General features: G+C 31.8%; 1 protein-coding gene and 1 long non-coding RNA gene across 9 annotated transcripts in view; one reads left to right on the top strand and one right to left on the bottom strand.

Moving 5' to 3' along the window:
• Nucleotides 1-19,135, top strand: part of pnt (pointed) — a 41,243-nt gene that overhangs the window by 16,984 nt on the left and 5,124 nt on the right. For 4 of the 8 annotated variants that reach the window (XM_067277267.1, XM_067277266.1, XM_067277265.1 and 1 more), the window contains 3 exons: nucleotides 12,939-13,055; nucleotides 15,305-15,505; nucleotides 17,080-17,274. In XM_067277267.1, coding sequence (XP_067133368.1) covers nucleotides 12,939-13,055; nucleotides 15,305-15,505; nucleotides 17,080-17,274 — 513 coding nt within the window. Of the gene's footprint in view, nucleotides 1-162; nucleotides 356-1,580; nucleotides 2,295-5,451; nucleotides 5,934-11,806; nucleotides 12,500-12,938; nucleotides 13,056-15,304; nucleotides 15,506-17,079; nucleotides 17,275-19,135 lie in introns of those variants that run through there. The other 4 variants (XM_067277272.1, XM_067277271.1, XM_067277269.1 and 1 more) reach the window with 4 other exon arrangements.
• LOC136981017 (uncharacterized) lies at nucleotides 6,800-16,300 on the bottom strand. The gene is made up of 2 exons (XR_010881634.1): nucleotides 15,921-16,300; nucleotides 6,800-8,146 (listed from the first exon to the last, which is right to left on the bottom strand). It is a non-coding gene; the product is annotated as an uncharacterized lncRNA (long non-coding RNA).

Raw genomic sequence — 19,135 nt, 5'->3', positions numbered from 1 at the left:
TTTAAAAAAATATTTTTTTGGAGGATGGAAATAAAATATTTCTTTAAATAATTTTGACATTTTTATAATCTGTATATTTTAAATTTTAATTATTTACGCTTCTAGAATGGTTAAGTTACGCTTGTTACGTATAAAACAACGTTGACGTAACTGAGGATGGGATCAGTTTAGCGTCGTTTCTACCAATGATAAGTTAGTTGTTATTTATGCTGCATTCTAATAAATCTTGTGTTAAATTTGAATGGATTTCTATCAAAACAACAGACTTTTGTAGAATAAACACAAAAATTAAGGCCCAAATTATCAGGTTTATTTTCGTGCTAACAGCTATGGAAAGTTGAAGATTTCTTATTAAGTATGTAGATTTATTTATTCATTTAAATGCTTAAAATAAATTTTATCGATTTTTTTTTAAAATCTATTAATAGATAATTTTTAAAATATATATTTTAATTATTTTCTAGTCTTTCCAGAAAATAATAGATAATAATTATTGTTTTGAGCCGAGGTTTTAAGATCTATTTATTTAAAAATTAGTTAATTTATATTATAAATATCGATATAATCCTCTTATGTTTTAATACGTTTTCGTAATTAATAATTACATATTTAATCATTTATAGCATCGCCAAATCTCTATAGGTTACTAGTAAGTGAAGCCAAATTTTTTGAATATTTTTCTTTATTTTTTCTTTAAGGAGTGCTCAAATAAGTATTTATTATTATTGGCACATGTTCAATTTATGCTAAACGCCAATGATACAAACATTCTTAACAGTTCATTATTTGAGGTGTTGTTAAAACGAAAAAAATCACATAGACTCTATGCTGCATATCGTGCCATTCATAGACATACACTAGATAATCTAACAAGATTTAAATATAATTATAACCAATACAGGATTTCCCAGATGAAATTTCCCATCTAACATAACGATTAGCTATCAAATACAACATCCTTAAACACACACATTTATATGTAACGAACGTAGGCTCTTCTTTAGATCAAACCCTTCCTTCCTCTGTGTCTGACTATTGATTAGCATAAAACCAATGTTTCCTCCTCTATCCGTATCAATTAGGAATTTGAATAATTAAAGAAAAACAACAGCTCAGTTAACATGTAATGCGAGAAAAATCACATTTTTTCTATGTGAAAAACCATTAATTCCGCTACTAATAAGCAACCAAGCATGATGTGTAGCAGGTGCCCAATGTGTTCAGCTTGTAGAGAATACTGTGGGAATCGTTGTACCTTTTTTGTAGCTATTGATATTCCACCCCATCGTTATGTATAAAGTTCGACAGCTGTAACATATCCCCCTTTAGAGGATGATCACAAAGCAGAAAATTGACATTTCTCGGCATATTCAAAAAAAACCCAAATCGATTTTCACATCGTATAAATCGAGAAAAATGTATATATATTTATATATGTATATATATATAGGCCTATATATATATATATGTGTGTGTGTGTGTACAAAACTTTAAATTCCACTTAATCTTAGATAAAGTTATAAACAAAAATAATAGAAACTAATTAGTGTGTGTTTGTGTGTGAAAGTATGGTTATCAGTTAAGGACACACCACAAACACCAAAACAACAGGAATTAGTGGTGTTACCCTATCTCGAAAGTGTCAGAAGTTGATATATGTTAGTGGTCAGTTGTATCTAGAAATATTCCCCCAAACATCATTTTCGAGTAAGGGGTGATGACACGTCAAACTTCTACTGAGTCAGCATTAACTCTCATACACTAACTGTTAGATCTGGCGCGACCTCTATTTCCTTCCGTTTTGTGAAACCTGCAGTAGAGAGATAAGGACTAGCCTCGTACCCAGGGCATATCGACGCACCCTGGCGTGGCCTAAGGGCATTGCGAGAACTAATTTGAATATAATGTACACCCATAGCGTGATGCTTATATAGGTTGGCATGATGACCTCAAAGTCTAGTAATGTTGTGATGCTCCTGGCATAATAGTGCAATTTTGTATACATATGTTATATATATTTTCTTCCTTACTACACGTGTGTATTATATATATATGTATAAATATTTTGTACGACTAGTCAACAGCTACAGTTTGATTTATAATTATGCATATGTAACTTCGCCTGTTTTTTTAGAATTATATCTATGTATATAAACGTTTTTATTTAATTATTTTTTTTTTTACAAAAATTTTTAATTATTTAAGAAAATTTTTGTTGAAGTTTTAACGATTTTTTGAAAGTGCAATTTCCGAATCCAATTCTGATCCAGATGTATCCTAGCAGGAGATGATTGGTGAGTCAATGTTTACTTTGAAAACATGTGTGCGACATAACTATATATTTTTATTCGAATTGTTAACAATTTCGAATCCAATTATTTCGAAACAATTTAATAATAATCTTCTAGTATTTACGTACGTAATTTTCTATGTAGAGAAACAATTAACTCACTTAAATTTCGACCCTGAATAAGTGTAGATAGCCCTTTTTAATATAGAAAAAGTAGCTGTCCTTATAGAACTACTCGATTGTTAAAGTTAACTATGCAGTAATTAGAATATAATATTAATATTGTGATTAAAAACATTGATAAGTGTGTACAAATATTTAGTAAGCTGTAGTGAATTGAATATGAATGAATGAATTTACGATTGTAGTTTAAAAAAAAATATATATATAATTTCCTCTATAGGTTAAATTTATTCATAATTATCTCTTAAAAACATATTAAAATAAATAGTTTAATTACTATAATTAGATAGGAATATCATTAATTTTTAAAGTAATATTATCATAGTTTAGAATGACTTTTTTAAGTATGATTAATTTTGTAACAATTTATAATTCATTTGAAAAACTTATTTATTATTATTGTTTAATCTTGAAATTATACAATTGTTAAGAATTGATATTTGTAGAAAAAAATTGAATTTTAAATTATTTATTTTTATTTTTCCATCTCGCGTGTATCATTTGTCCACTTATAAAACTAGAAACAGGTTCTCTCTTAACAGTTATCAACTCAAGGTTTCAAAACTATCTGATTGTGCCATTCTCTCTATGTTTATTGCACAAGTTCTTTGTTAGGAAGTTCATCTAAATTAAAAAATGTCTTTAAAGTAAATGTATCGTTGAAATAATGTACACTTCGAATATGTTTCTAATGCATAATTCTACCTTAAACTTCTCTTATTTAATAATAAACCATGCTCCTTTATATATTGTTTTCGCAAGGTAAGTCATGACTTTGACACTTTAATATATATATATATTTTTTCTCCCTAAGAAAAATTATAGTGGTTATAAATCTAACTGCTATTTATGAACATTAATATACACTTCATAATAATGCGACTATTCATAATTATGTATAATACATTTTAATTTTAAATATTAACACTAACTGCCGTTAACTAGTTCATTTATGCTTTTAAATCCGTGTTTATATAGTTGAAAATTGATTTATTTAAATGTAATTTATTGATTTAATTGTTTAGCAATATGATACTGATTATTTAACTAAATAATCAAAGTGAAAGCGATTTATTTAAAAAAAAAAAATATGAAACTGATTACGTTTTTAACTGATCGTTAAACTTTCCAGAAATACAATAATAATCATCTAACTTTCTAACAATGCAATTATAATTATTGCTGGAAAGTTAAATAACTTTCCAGCAATACAAAAAATAAAAAAATGAATTTTTTTTTAATTTAAAAATAATTACGTAAAAAAATTACATTTTAGAAACATTTATTGCTTAACATTAATTTTAAGCAAAGAAATATTTTAAAAATATTTTTCTATGCAAACAATATGCTAATAAGATGTGTGTGTTAAACTAACACACATAATAGAAAAAATAAAATAAAATAAAAATGGAATTATTTTATAAGATTGATCGATTTTAATCTATAAAATATTCTTTTAGAATAAGAAGTTTAAACTCATTGTTAATTCCATTAAATTAAAAAATAAAAAAGTTTAGTTCTCATCCTGCAGCCATGTTGGGTAACATGGTACGAGATTGGTAATCATGTAATTAGGCCTACTAACTAGAAAAGAGAACGCTTAACAAGGATGTTGTTCATCCATTTACAAGAGAGACGCACTCAACGGGAATAATAATAGTCAGGAATGACATTGCACTGATTTATACGCGAATGTGAAATGTGAATAAATCACACGAAAGTATAAGAATAATATTAAATTAATATTTTATTATTATTATTGTTAAATTTAAGAATTTTATTTTTAAAAGTGATAATTAGGTGAAACGAACTGTAATTGAATTGCAAAATGTTTTCATTGTTTAATTTTTAAAGGCCTACACACAGAACAATAAGAAGAAACATCAGCATCATTGCTTATTATGAAATTTCGGTCAATGACATTACTCTTCACACATACATATATATACACACACACACACACAATAAATTCTTTCTTTTGACTGCTTCAAAATTAGAATAGATTATATTTTTTAAGGCTTTGTTTTCATAGGACTCGTATTCTTATAAGTATAGAAGCTCATCAATAAAGCTAATGTTAGACTAGAAGGGATGGCTTTTTCCTAAGAGAGCCTCACATAAAATACACCCTGGAGCATTAACGAAAAAATTAGACATATGATATAGAATAAGGATTGTTTCGTATGTAAAATCATTTATTATTTTAGGTGTAGTAAGTTATAATATACGAAAAATATATAGTAAAATTTATAACCTAAACTATTAAATATTTTAAATTTATTACTAGAAAAATATGTTAATAATGGACAACACCCTAGATATAAAATTTTATTGTTTTTGTATCGTAAACAGTATGCGTCATTACAACTATTTATATAGGATGTTTATCCAACATTATAGAAATTCGTAAAAAAAAAAAAAAATACATAGCAATCTTGTATTGTTTCTTAGAAAAATATTCCCTTCTATAGAATAACATATACACTGTATAAAAATTAATATAAAATTATATTATTCTAGGAATATTTTAAAATAATATCTACATTTATCTTCGAGTTTTCGAACTCTTTATGCACGTATGTACATAATAATAGCAAGCTATTTCTCAGTACTGTGTCTCACTGGTACATTGCGGTTTGCTGATTCAGCTTTCAGGCAACGTGCTGTTTTATGTTTGTTTGCTAATAACAGTATTCTATAAATTACAAACTCGACTAGCTGTGTTCTATAGTAGTGATTACTTCTATATAAGATTTACTACGTAATTGGGCACTCCTCTTTTCGAATTTACATCATTTACATTCACCCCCTTTTACTATTATTGTTTTAATTTTTTTTGTGTGTTTTACAATAAATTATACGAGAGAGATTTGTGTGTAAGGGGGTGGTTTGTATGTATTTGTGTGTATTAAGTGTTAAAGGATTTTTTAATTTAACTTTTCTAATTTTTTTCAAAGACTCAACGTTACAATTTAAATTAGAATTTTAGTAACTATGTGTGCCACACGCTCTGTAGTTTAGTGGCCGACGTCGTGTTTGCCCAGCTGGTGCACGCAAAGTCTGTCAACTGTCTCGTTGCAATCGTACTGAGTTGGTGGAAGTTTTAGTACATGCAACTGCCATTCGTAGACAGTAGACAATGGCGGCTTCGTTTATGGAGAAACTTATTATTAGGACGAGTGTTTTACTTGTGCAATTGGCTTAGGATTTACAAAAACTGTGTTCAGAGTCATGTGCAATCGTAAAGAGGGAGGATACATACACTTATATCTCAACCTTCAAGATGCAGATATAGATATGTAGTACATAATTCTGAATCTATATCTGTAACAGAATCGATACTCTACTTAGAGTTTATAATTTTTTAATTGTTATATGTGTATGTATATATATATATATTTTGTATTGTTTTTTTATACCAAAAGTGCTTCATGTTGCTTCATCATAGTGTATATAAAAGGTAAGAGTTCTGTTAATTATCTAAACTATAAAAGTGTAAAATTCTCGGTAAAGAAAATTATTTTTGAACATCACCCGCTGTGGTTGTCTGAGTTTTGGAGGTGTAATTCTTATTCTAGATAGTGTCCTGCGGTGTTACAGTTGCTGTAGCAGCATCATAGACTAGCTGACTCATTGCTTCGGTCATTATAAAGAATAGTTACACTTTGAATCACTTTATAAAACTGTTTAGGTCATCGTCACCCCTTTTGTCTATGATATAATAATGTTTATAACACACAAAACTCCAAATTTTCTAACGAAATTACGTAAATTTTAAACCCCTCGTAACTCTACAACTTTATAATTTTGCAACTTCAAAAAATTCAAAGATAAATTAATAGGTTAAATTTATATTAATTTTAAGCTTTAAGCTATTGTTTAAATTATAATTTATCATAATTTATTATAGTATTTTCTCAATTTTCAATCATTTAAATGGTTGGAAATTGGGAATAAGTAATATATTTAGCAACCACTTTACTGATTTAACTCTTGCTAAATCGTTCGTTGACTTTATTTTTATTTTTTTATTTTATTTCTCAGAAGTGATTTGTTAAATTTAGAATATTTAATCCTATTTATGTTGCAATGTTGTTCATTTAACTCCCTATATAGTACATATATATATATATATAGTGTATAGGCCTAAGTGAGTACATACACACACATAAAGCTCTCCAGAACGTAGAAAATGTTACGTAAGTTGGTGTTACAGTCCTAGATAAGTTTACATAAGTGTATAAAAAGTATACATTCCAGTTAGAACAGTATACGAAAGTAAATTATATATATTTAAAGTGTAATTCTTTAAAAAAACGTAAAAAATTCTGTAATTATTAGAAATTTATTTTAATAGATACGCCAGTTAGTAATTCGTCGGTGTAAATTGCAGAGTTTCCATTTCGGAATCTAAATTTTAGCTAGTATGAAGGATTGTGTAAATAAAAGACCATTTATAAACACTACCAACTCCTCTTCCAGCTGTATATTATGGAATGAGTTAATAAGCATAGAGTTGGCTTTATGCCAGAAGCTATCAAAAAAACACACACACATTAGACATTGGTAGAGGGAATATTTAGCGTTAAAATTCTAAGAACGATTAAAAGTTATATAGTTATATATTTTTTTAACATGAATTTTAAGTGATTAACTTTAAGATAATCAAGAAATAAAAGAGAAAAATCGACAATAATCAAGGACTTCGTTTAACTTCTCTAGTTACAAACGTCGGAGTCAACATGTCGTGCCCGTTGGGGGCCTCTACGTGGCTTGCCCTTGAGATCAACTATTCCCACGATCTGTAGTGAATTTGCGCTGGCGATGACGTCACATAGTGACCTCGGTTCATTCATAAAATCCATCGTATGCCCGAGGCAGGACAGGTTGTGTAGTAAGGCGAATGAAAAACTGGTTTCATTCACGGTTTCTTCCCATTCATAATCACCATACTACGCTATACTACTTGCTACCTCTTACTCTCTGGTGACTACGACGCCCTGGGAAAGCTAGCCAAGTTTTTCACGTCAAACCCCATTTTCCGGACCGGTCCTCGAAGCCTGTTTCCTGGCCGTTGTCTCTCTCTCTCTCTCTGTGTGTGTTTCTCTCCCCCTTTTTTTTATTTTATTCCTTTACCACTTCTTTCCTCGTAGCGTGTGGCTATGAGATTCTTCTTTACGTATCTTGTCTGTACTCATCACTTCTATACACTAAATCTTACAGCTTTGGGAGCACTTTAAACACTAACAACACATTTGTTTAAGATTATTATTATTATTATTATTATTCACCAAAATCCCCCTCATAAACACTCTATTTTATCATAACCGTATCGGCCTTTTAACGTTTTATCTAAATATAGTTTCATATAAAAATGGTGATAAAACGGTGACTAACGAATGCCAATTGTACACAGGTGAAAGACTATACAAGAACACGTTACTAAAGGAATTCTGTTGTATGTTGTGTGAAGAACGATTACGTCACAACGCCTACGTTCGTAGTTCAAACACTGTTATCGAATTCTCTAACATTGAGTCAGGTACTGGATCAGTAGAATTCCCGATTGACATCAGGTACACTTCAAGGTACACTAGGCTCATCCCGCCATCTGGTGTCGGTTATAGCAACAGGTTAGGATCTGTTAGAAAGTCGCATTTCTTCCGTCCCTGGCTGCAAAAAACAAATATAAAAATTATAATTATTTAAGAAGGAGAGTCGGGAAATAAGACCTCATTTCGATTACTAAAAATATCCCCCCTTTTTTTTTTAAATTCAGACATGCCCTTTCCTGTGTAGTTTAGGGAAGTTCCCCAAATTTTAGTGACGAAAATGGATACTTACACACTATTTTCTTGTGTGTTAAGTTAACTGTGGCATTACTTTAGTTATAATCAGCATTTAGAATCATCTCGACGGGAAGGTCGTATAAAAACCTGGTCTTTGTGGTGACTGGTCACCTGTGGTGACCCGAATGTTGTTAGGTAGTCATAAAAACTCCCATCAAGGTTTTCTTCAGCTACATGCGAATGCCATCTGTTGCAAGTTACACAGATTTAGTTAAGGATACAAAAACAAAAAATCTCTCTGTAGGGGGGTTTAAAGCTATATTTGTACCCTTTTTTCCCCCTTTAACTTACCACATTCAACCCCCCATCGAGTATAGTGTTTTCCCGAATTAACACTAAAGTAAAAGTCCCACTAACTCTTACACGTAGGTAGTGGTTTCTCCCCTTTACAAAACGGAATTTCAACTTTACACGTTACGCTGTTACGTGTTATGCAGAGAGATAAACACTTAATAAACCGTAAAATTACCCAAAAATTCATTTTCGAATGGGAAATCTGTCCTTGAAAAAAAAGGAACGTCGTGTCTGTCAGTCAGTTGTGAAAACAAGAAACAATCTAGTTTCTGGAACATAAAAAGAATTTTTGCCATGCTACCAGATGGACAAGTACTTTTGTCGAACATCTGGCAATCACAATTGCACAATTACTACCTGAAGCGCAGCCACACGTTCTTGGTAATTTTTTAATACACCTTTTATATATATATACATACATACACTAAGGGAGCAACCAGGGTCACTGACCACAGACAATAGAAATGGTGTCTTTCGATTCTAATTCGTTACAAATAGTTGATTTTAAACTAGTAATTAACATATAAAGTTACTAATTTATCATCTGTAGACCTCATATATATATATTATAATTATCTTTCGTTTTTAGGGGCATTAAACACACGCTTGGATAGTAATTTCGATTTTAAAAAACTATTGATTTTTACCCTAAATCCCTAATTTTTACGATAAACTCCACGAAATTAGTAATTTTTTTTTTTGGAAGAAAACATTTGCATAGCAATTTTTGCTTGAAAGATCTTAAAAAATCGCCTAATTTTACATTAATTTAAAGGTGGAAAAATCTTATTTTTACCCTAAAAACCCTCATTTTTACATTAACCATTAGGAAAATTGATAATTTCTACTCATTAATCGAGTTCCAAAGCATTAATTATGTTACAAAACAAGGGATAAATGAGGAAATCTCATGGAAAACCCTCACGCTCCTGGTTTTTCCAATGATTACTTTTATGTAAGAGTTCTAAATTCTCTAAACAAAATATAATATATTTCTGAGTAAGTAAATAGATACGTGTTAAGTTATTCTTGACATTCAGGAAGCTAATAAAATAAAAATTTTTATTTTAAAATATAAAAATTGGCACGAAAGTTCCTCCTATAACTAAACTATTCTTCAGTTTTAATATCGTAAAAATCCCCCAATGCAGGTGGCTGATACAAAAGAAGGGGTGTGTTAGTTCATTTGCGTCATGGATGAGAAGTCTTACTTCCTGTCTCGTGTTGTACTGTGATTGCGACAGTGATTAGTTCTCCCTTTCTCCGCTACGGCGCCACGGTAGTTCGGCCATATGCCAAAAGCAAGATCGCTATCAACATTAGTTTTTTTTTTAAATTCTTTTTTTTTTAGTTTATTTTTTTTGAATTTGCTTCATTAAAACACACAAAAGAATTATTAAAATTCTGAATAATTCGATACATAAAATATTTTTTTGGGTCTTGTTTTCATAAGAAAACAATTGTGAAATTTATATATATATATATTGAGAGGATTTGACACGGGTTTGTCACGCAGATTAAGCCTTTTATCGTGTCATATAACTTTTATTTAATGTTTCCTTCTTTTATGTATAAAATATTCGTAATTAAACATCAGAAAAAATACATTTTCTCAAGGAAAATCGAGTTAAAACGTAACATAATTTGTAATTTATGAGGGGGAATACGTAAGATTCGCGAGAGAATTGCTGTACTGTGTCGAGAATTTCGTTAAAATTTCAATAACAAGTGAAAGTTTTTGTACATTTTTAAATAGAATATTCCATTTTAAACATTTTCTAGTGTTTAAAATGGAATATTCTATGTTACAAAACATAACAACCGTCTATATTTATCATTTTCTAAAGTGTTTCTAACAGGAAATGGTAACATAGATAATATAAAAATAAATTTTTTAGTTAACATCATAACAGGAAAACATCTAAGACAATGTTTCTATACGATTTTATATAAATTAAAATTAATTAAACAGAAAATTCGCTAAATAACTTTGCATAAATTATGCAAATTTGCTACGAAACGAGTGATTAAACTCAATCGGAAATTGTTGTGTTATTATTATTATTTTTTGACTCCAAATTTTGATCAGGGATCCATATATCCGTTAAGGGAGTACCAAATGGTACCCTGCGGAAGCACGTGCCACGTACACGTGGCCCTTATAATTACTACTTAAGGGTGTTCTTTATTGAAACTATAATTACACCCCATTCTATGTAGCATAACGTACGAATATATGGCATGGTCAAGGCGATAGGTCATAGTTATATTACTAATTTAATTGTCAATTTTGATCAATTGTAACTATTGTAAGCGGCGAAAGTTAGTCCTATCAATTTACATTCAATTATCTTTAATTATAAGCAACTTGTACAGTACATTGTTACAGTAAAAATGTACAAAAATGAACAGTTAAAAGTCTTACTTTAATACATCTTAATAGGGTTCAAGTCGAATAATTAATTCATAAAATATTTCATTATTCAGGGGTGTAAAATGTAAATACAATTAACTAATCACAGTGTTCTTCGGGGGTGTTTTTAGGTTACTATACGCGTGTGTTACCGTATAGAGTTTAGAATTTTTTTTTTTTAGTAGTGTAATTTTTACGGATATTCGAGTGTATAAATGCTGAAAATAATTGTGGTTATTCAATGTTTTGACCTATTTTATAATCTAGATGTACCGGATGTTTAGTGATTAGTTGGACGTTGTTTTCGGTAGTGTAAGAAACTTAGGTCATAGGGTCAATAGTTTGCACGCGTATTCTTAATAACAGTAGCTAAAGAACAGTTTCCTAATTAACTTTCTACCACCTTTAAACTCGACCTCGAAGTTTCCTTTTGGGTGATTTTTATCTAAGAAATACGAGCTATAGATTCTCCCCTTCTCTAGTTAAGTTTAATTATGGCACATTTTTTTTTATTTTTTATTTTCACAAGTTTAATGGGGGCATGACATACCCGAGCGGGATCGTAACCACGCCAAAATCAACTTAGTTTTAGGTGAATTTGTTTAGCGCCTCGACGTTATGGGTTGAACCTTTTGTCGTATTGACAAACTGAGGTGTAAAGGTCCTCTACTAGTAACACGTATCCACCTGCTTTAAAAACTCGACATATCTAGGGCAGGGTTCACCTGCTTTCAGAAATCTCCGCTTTTTTTTTATGTGTACCTATCCCCTGAACCCCCCTCAGCATAGGGGAAGGTGGTTTCTGACAACAAAAGGTGAAACAGATGTTAGGGAGGTAAGTTCTAGACACCCTCGCTTCGTGGTACCATCATTTTTTTTTTCTATACCTTCCATTCCTAGCACTGTACTTGATAAGAGGCGTATGCGTTTGATAAAAGATGATGCCTTCTATTCGATATTTTCGTCTTCCTTTAATAAAGGCCCTAGCAGGAGTTGCGTGTTAGTGGTACGCGTGCCAGCTGCTTTATAAAAAGGAAACAGTTAATTCGGACATTTAGTTCTTTATCGCTCAACTACCAGATGATGTGGACATGGAGAAAAACCTTTAACGGAATCGTGAGCGCTGCTTCGTATCGGCCATACTTGGTTGATGATGTGAACACAAAAGCACACGATAAAATTCTCCCTTTTAAAGTAAAAACGTGCGAGAGAAAGTCACCTTAAGATCGCTCATCTCTCCTACTCTACGTTACAGTTAATATACGGAACTTAGTGTTGTGTGTATGTGCCCTCCCACCCCTTAACCTTGGAATGGGATGACACCCGCCAGACATTATTGGCGTAATTAGATGGACTTATCAGACAGGATACTTTGTTGACCACTGGATGTGTGCTCTCTTCTAGTGGTGCAGTGGTACTTACTTGTAGTTTTTATCATTGATTTTCACATGGGGTACCGTACCAAACCAGGTAAGATTGTTTAGAAAGTCGACTGTCTATCGGACCCTAATTATTTTTAATATAAATCGTGACATATCTCACCAGTCTATTCGCTCCATTGGCTAGTATATAACCGACTTGACAAACGATACTTAAATACTGTCGATAAGTTTAAGAATAAGTAATTATTTGTTACATTAAGTAGATGATGATAATATACGGGAAAGTTTCCTATAAGATTTTATCTTATAATTATTTAAATTATGTCTTTTCGTGTGAATTTTTGAAGGATGTTGAAGCGTATAATATACGAGTATATCATTATTTTATTTAATATATACGTGTGTGTGTGGGAAAGTAAAGCAATATTATTCTTTAATATCCTTTCTGTATTCTGTAAGAGTAGAAATATTTCGAAAGCTGTTATCTTTCTTTCTCTAATTCTTACTTTTGTCTTTCGTACTTGTAGATCTCCCAACTCAGGTGCCACCATTGACTCCAGGGACCAATCAAAAAATGACGCAAGCGTTGAGAGCAAGTTTCAGCAGTTGGGAGAAAGAAAGAGAACAACAAAACATTCCCAAAGGTATTTTTTTTTTACATTCAGAAACTTATAAAATATCTCTCTAAAAACTTCACCTTTTCTCTCCTCTTCATCCTCTTCCCATACATCTTCATCTTGTTCCTTGATTTAAATCTTTTAAAAATATTTTAAAAGGTTCCTTAATTAATTTTCTATTTCTAAATTATATATTTCGATTCTTAATATATATATATAATTAATTTTTAAATAAGTTTTATTAAGTTTAATCTCCTTAACAGATGAGAGCTGTTGGAGATTCTCGAGTTTACGAGTTTCCACTTCCGATTTATGTTTTTTAAACGATTAAAACTTATATTTTTTTAAAAGAAAATGAAGTTTTAATGCATGTAAACACATATTTACCAGTTTATTTAATAAATATTTAAAAAAATTCCTACACAAATTCACGAGAAGCTGCAATTCCTGCATTCGTATACATTCAAAAACAATTGATTTTTTTTTGGAATTTTATTACTTTAAATGATCATCCAATTGTTCCAGATACAGTTTACAGTATAAAAATTTAATATTTGCCTCGAATTTTTATGTAAAGTGACAGTAAAAAAAGAAAAAGGAAAGATGAAAGTCCTACGCGCTCTGCAGAGAGTAACGTGTAAAAAAAATAGTTTCTAATAAAATTTTAATGTATTTTATTAACACAAGAATAGTTTTTTATACAGTCGACATTGTTACGAAATTAATTTCTTCTGTTGTATCTTTCGATAACAGCTGCATGTATCAGATATTCGAAAAATTGTTACTGTAAACGTATACAGCTCTAGGAGGTCTACGGATAAATGCAGGTGGTACTAATTCTATTCAATTGCTAAATATCAAAGAATAATAAAGGAATATTTATAAAGAATATATGCGAATAAATTAAAAAAATTATATAATACATTTATATAATAAAGCTTATAATTCGATATCAATACGAAAGTGGGATTTTTAGCTGGAATTATGTTGAAAAAACAAATCAGGTTGATGTGGGACGTAAATTACGAAACGTAAAGACTAGTGAGAATATATTCTAGATTAATATATTTATTTAGGATAGATTTATGCAAATTTCTCGACGTAATGCATCGTCAAATATTTAGTAAAACGACAGCGTGTGTGTGTGTAAGAGAAGTCCAAATAGGCTGTAATCGAGGGATGTATGTACTGTACCTGTTCGTTTGAAACTTTTTAATGTTACACGGAGGAATATCACGCGGGGAATTTCCAGAATTTTTATTGTTTTCTACACAACAGGATCTCTACCATCCGGTTGTCTATATGACGTTGCTCTATTTAATTGATCCAAATTGTGAAACGATGCATGCAAGGATAAATGGACAGAAACGATACATCAATACACAGGATGCTGTGCTACGGAATTTCGCTCTCGACCCTCCCTTTTCCCACGTTTTTGAGTGGTTTACTATTAACAAAACTTCCATTGAATCAGAAATTGGAAGGTGGAAGCGGATGGACACGTACAGTTGTACGTTCGTTTACCGTTTTGGTCCACCCAACATTAAAATTTTTTCCACATTTTAAAACGAGAGGGGGAGGGAAAATAGGAAATTTAACAAATAATTTCTTTAAAATATTAATTAATAATAATACATCTTCGATTCTAATGAGGTTGTACGCGTTTAGTAAGTCATATTTTTAAACATCTTTCACCCTCCCCGCTTCCTTTATTTTACTAGTAATGTATGTGTAAGTTGTTTTCTCCTTACTTTCTATTGAGTTTAGTCAAGAGTCGAGACACGAAAATAGAAAGTTGACAGAACTAAATCAACTTTCTGACAGAAAATAGCTAAAGTGGACACGATTTTCGTACTAGAAAAACGATGGACTCTGTACCAATCTCGCTGGCGTCGCCATTTTCTATTTAGTTACAGGTTAAACACGAATAGAGGAAAAAAAAAAACAGATCAATCTTTTAGTCGATTCACCTTCCTAAACGGGGATAAAATTGCGGAAACGTCTACCAAATCGTTTTCTTCCAATTCACCTTATTAGATTTCCATTGTGTGGTACAGATGGACAAATCGTCACATATAAAAACAAACAAGAATTTCTCTTCACACGTTGTTCTTGTTTCAAAGTCGACTAAACTATATACGAGAACCTCTTCGACCTTTCTTCTTAAACTAAATTTAAATATATATATATATATAAGTATAAATACGCCGATTTATAAAGAATTTCGTCGTTAATACCAGTAAAATTTAGTATATCTTTTTATGTACTTTTTACAGATCCTAGACAGTGGAGTGAGATGGACGTCGCCCATTGGCTCAGTTGGGCCATAAGAGAGTTTAGTTTGGAAGGTGTAAACCCGCAGAACTTTAGTATGAAGGGCAAAGATATGTGCGCCCTTGGTAAAGATGCATTCCTAGCTCGCGCCCCACCATTTATGGGAGATATACTATGGGAACACTTAGATATACTTCAGAAAGGTAAGAACTCTTTCCACGTTATCACTACTTAAAAATAGGGTTTGATACGGAGTACAGGTTAAAACGTACACAGGAAATGAGCTGATTTGTTGACCCGAATAACCTCTGCCCCTAGTTAAATTAGCGTAGACACGTGTCGACACGCGTCATACCTCGGTAAGAAACGATCTCCCCCCTCAATTATGATAAAAGGAATGCTTTAACAAGTGAAGATCGCACAAAAAAAAAAGAAAGCTAGTGTAAGGTTCTAAACTATTATAGGGCCCGTCCACCGAACGGGACAACCCTGCTGTCCTACATCCTGCTCCACTGACGCGTGTCACATGCCTCCCTCTGCATCGTTAGTAGTCGAACCACTGACTAATATGGAATGACCAACTCCGAGATAGTCTACGAATGTGTAAGTGTTACCTACCTTGTTTAGCGTAGTTTCGGCACACGACAGTCGATTATTCGCAGTGTACTGAGTGTTAAATAGCGAACCAACATCCTGACCGGACGGCACTGGGCATCCTGGAATCGTACTCAACATCCGACAATTCTCTAGTTGCTGTATGTGGTAGTATTATAGACCGGGGGCTTTTCCATATACTCACTTCCTACCGGTGTTTTGATCTTTCCTTTTCACCCTCTTGGGATTTCCTGGATGTAAGTATGGTGTCATGTCCTTCCTTGCACCCTATCGACTCCATAATATAGCATTTACTGTACTACACCGTCATACTATAGCATAACGATGACTTTCAACATTCTCTATATAACACGCGAGTCACCCTCCTAGTTTGTTGACATTTTAAAGTTTTAAGGTTTTTTTGTTTTTTGTAGCTGGTTAGCTTAATGTAGGAAGCGAGAAATCGCGCGATTTCGTGAAAATTATATGAAATTTTTATACGGAATTAAATTGCTGGAGTTAGGAAAGGCATTTTAGCATCCTCTTCAATAGAATTTTGTAATTAAAAGTGCAATGTTGTTACAGGATGATGTGTCGAAACTAAGCTAACATCTGCGTATTTATAAGCTAAAAAAGCTTTTAAATCCTTTAGATTTTCGTACGATGTAATTAAAAATATACACAAATAAATTTTTAGGAGTAATTATATTATTAATTCCTTCTAAAAAGTCATTAATTAGCATATATGTAGAATTAAGGATAATGATTCGAAACTAGTTTACTCGTTTACTCATACATCATTATTAATCATCGATTTATCTAGCTTTAAATTATTATTATTTTAGAATATTTTAAAAGGGTTTTTTTCTGAGATGATTTAAAAAAAAAAAATTCCGAGTTTCTCTAAGCGATAAGCATCACTGAGAGGAACGAAGCTGATAAGTTATGAGTAATTTTTATCAAATATTTTCTGATAAAAAATGTATATAAATGTGTCGGTTAACGTAAAGAAAAATGTGAAATATTTTATTTTATTTATTAATTAATTTATTGTTACAATCTCTAGCAGCTGTTATATATATACAGTAGAATTTCTTTTTTATGTATATAAACATCTGGATTTATTATAAAAGATTCATCAATTCTAGAGAAATTTTTGGATAATTTTTCTGTATTTTTTTAGATGCCGATAAAGAGAGAGCATCTTTAGAAAACGTTCCACCAAATCTGTACGAATCGGTATGCATGCCTGAATTCGACGAATTTTTTCAACAAGGTACTGGGTATCCTCTACCCGAACAAAAAGTCACCCCCGTCATGAACGGAGGAGGTACACCAGCAAGTACTCCAGCATCGGGAAGTCAACATTATCTAGAAGGTAACTAAGTCTCTAATTATAATTAATCCCCTATCGAAACCGTAAATAACCCGCGTCATCCCTCGTGTCGTTTGCTCCTCGATACACACACACACCCCCTCTCTCTCTCTCTCCCCTTCACGAAACACATTTCCACTTATCAGTTCTTACACCTGTTCGAGTCTAAGATGGACGGAAATAGGTGGTGCAGATAGACCGGAAGAGTGTGCCCACTACGTCATAACCCCCTCTTCCGGAAGTTACGCCTTCTGTGCAACGTCATAAATCCTGACCAAACTGGTATCTGGCAGGTGGGGTCGTTTTTTTTAATCAATTGCCCAGAAGGGATCCATTTTTTCCCCTATTCTTCCGTTACAAACCACGTGGTTACATTCAAAACTCTCGACGTCTATAAGAAGGGTTAGTATATATATATATATTTTTTTTAAAATATAATTTATTATCTGTAAAGAGCATTTTTAAGTATCGACAAATACGTCAAATAGTACACCATTTATTTGAAATTGTTTGCTTTATTAGTGATCAAATGAAACTTATCAGCTTATCGCCGAAAATAAACGAAGAAATCTTTTCTTAATGTAGTTCTAATCTAATTTTTTGTATAGTTTCGGCGCCGTTTTATGTTCTAGATGGCATTTGTTTAGCAAATTTTTAAACAGGAAACGAGCGTGAGATCAAACGTTCAAGTTTGCTTAATGACTACATTATCATCTGTAATTCTTCCAATTTCCGATCTAAATTAATGCCATTTGCGGTACGAGATTTTAGGTAAGCGAACAGACAAACCGACGTTCCCTTCCCCCACCATTTCGTAACGTGTTTACTACGTTAAGCAAGCGATAATGGCACCCTTTTTTTTCCTTCCTTCCCCCCCCTTACAAAACAATAGCATAATGCCTTTTTTTCCGTCAGTATACACGAGTAGACGTTAAAAATACATCTGCCGTACATCTAGACGACTCTACGAACATTGCGTGACTAGTCACGATCGCTTACTTCCGGACAGTGACGTGCTTGGATAAACAACGTAGTCTAACACCGTTAACTTCACGTGCCTGACGTCATATCCGTTTCCTGTCGTCGAAGATGCAGGATACATATCTCCACACACGTCTAGAGGGACGGAATTTAATGGGATTTATGTGAAATCAGTTCGTGTTTTATTTTATTTAATCTATACGTGACGAATACGGTATCTACATCACGTGTTTGGAAACAGATTTAAGCATTAAAAAAAAGTCAAATTTTAAGAAGAAGAAACACAAAAAGCGACTCAAAAAAGAAGAAAGGGTGGATATAAAAGTTCGCTTCTCATAAAAATCACGTTAAGGTAGTATTTTAGCCAACACCATGCCAAACTCGAATGACTATTTTAGCTAGAGTTATGTAGTTAAAGCCTGTTATTTTGGAGTCAGGCATGACAGGCTTGGGAAACTTACTGGTCCTACGTTGACCACCTGTCTGTCGGTCTGTTGCGCTTGGATACAACCATTTCCTTTTCATATATACCTTCCTACAGGGCATTTTCCATCTACGTCGAGATTTTAAGCTTAATGTGATCAGCTGGGAGGAGGAACGTCACCATATTATCGAATTAGGTTGTTGTTTGGTTTTATATCTTGTACTTTTCTATTGTGATAAAAACAAACAGATGATAAAACAAAAATGTATTAACATTGAATTTCCAGATTTTTGTTCATAAATTTGTTAGAAAGTTTAAATTTTGTACGTTTCAGTTAAAAATTCCACCCTTTTCGTATATGAAATGTACATTTTTATGTAAATATTGTTAGAAAATTTGTATGTTTCTTATTAACTCACGCCTCAATTATTGAAATGTACAAATTTTCTTAACGTTGTT

The sequence above is a fragment of the Centruroides vittatus genome, unplaced genomic scaffold, assembly GCF_030686945.1.
Source record: "Centruroides vittatus isolate TY-2023 unplaced genomic scaffold, ASM3068694v2 contig_738, whole genome shotgun sequence".
In the NCBI taxonomy this organism is placed as follows: Eukaryota; Metazoa; Arthropoda; class Arachnida; order Scorpiones; family Buthidae; genus Centruroides; species Centruroides vittatus.
Note: the sequence above shows the minus strand (reverse complement) of the source record. Positions and strands in the feature narration are given on the sequence as shown.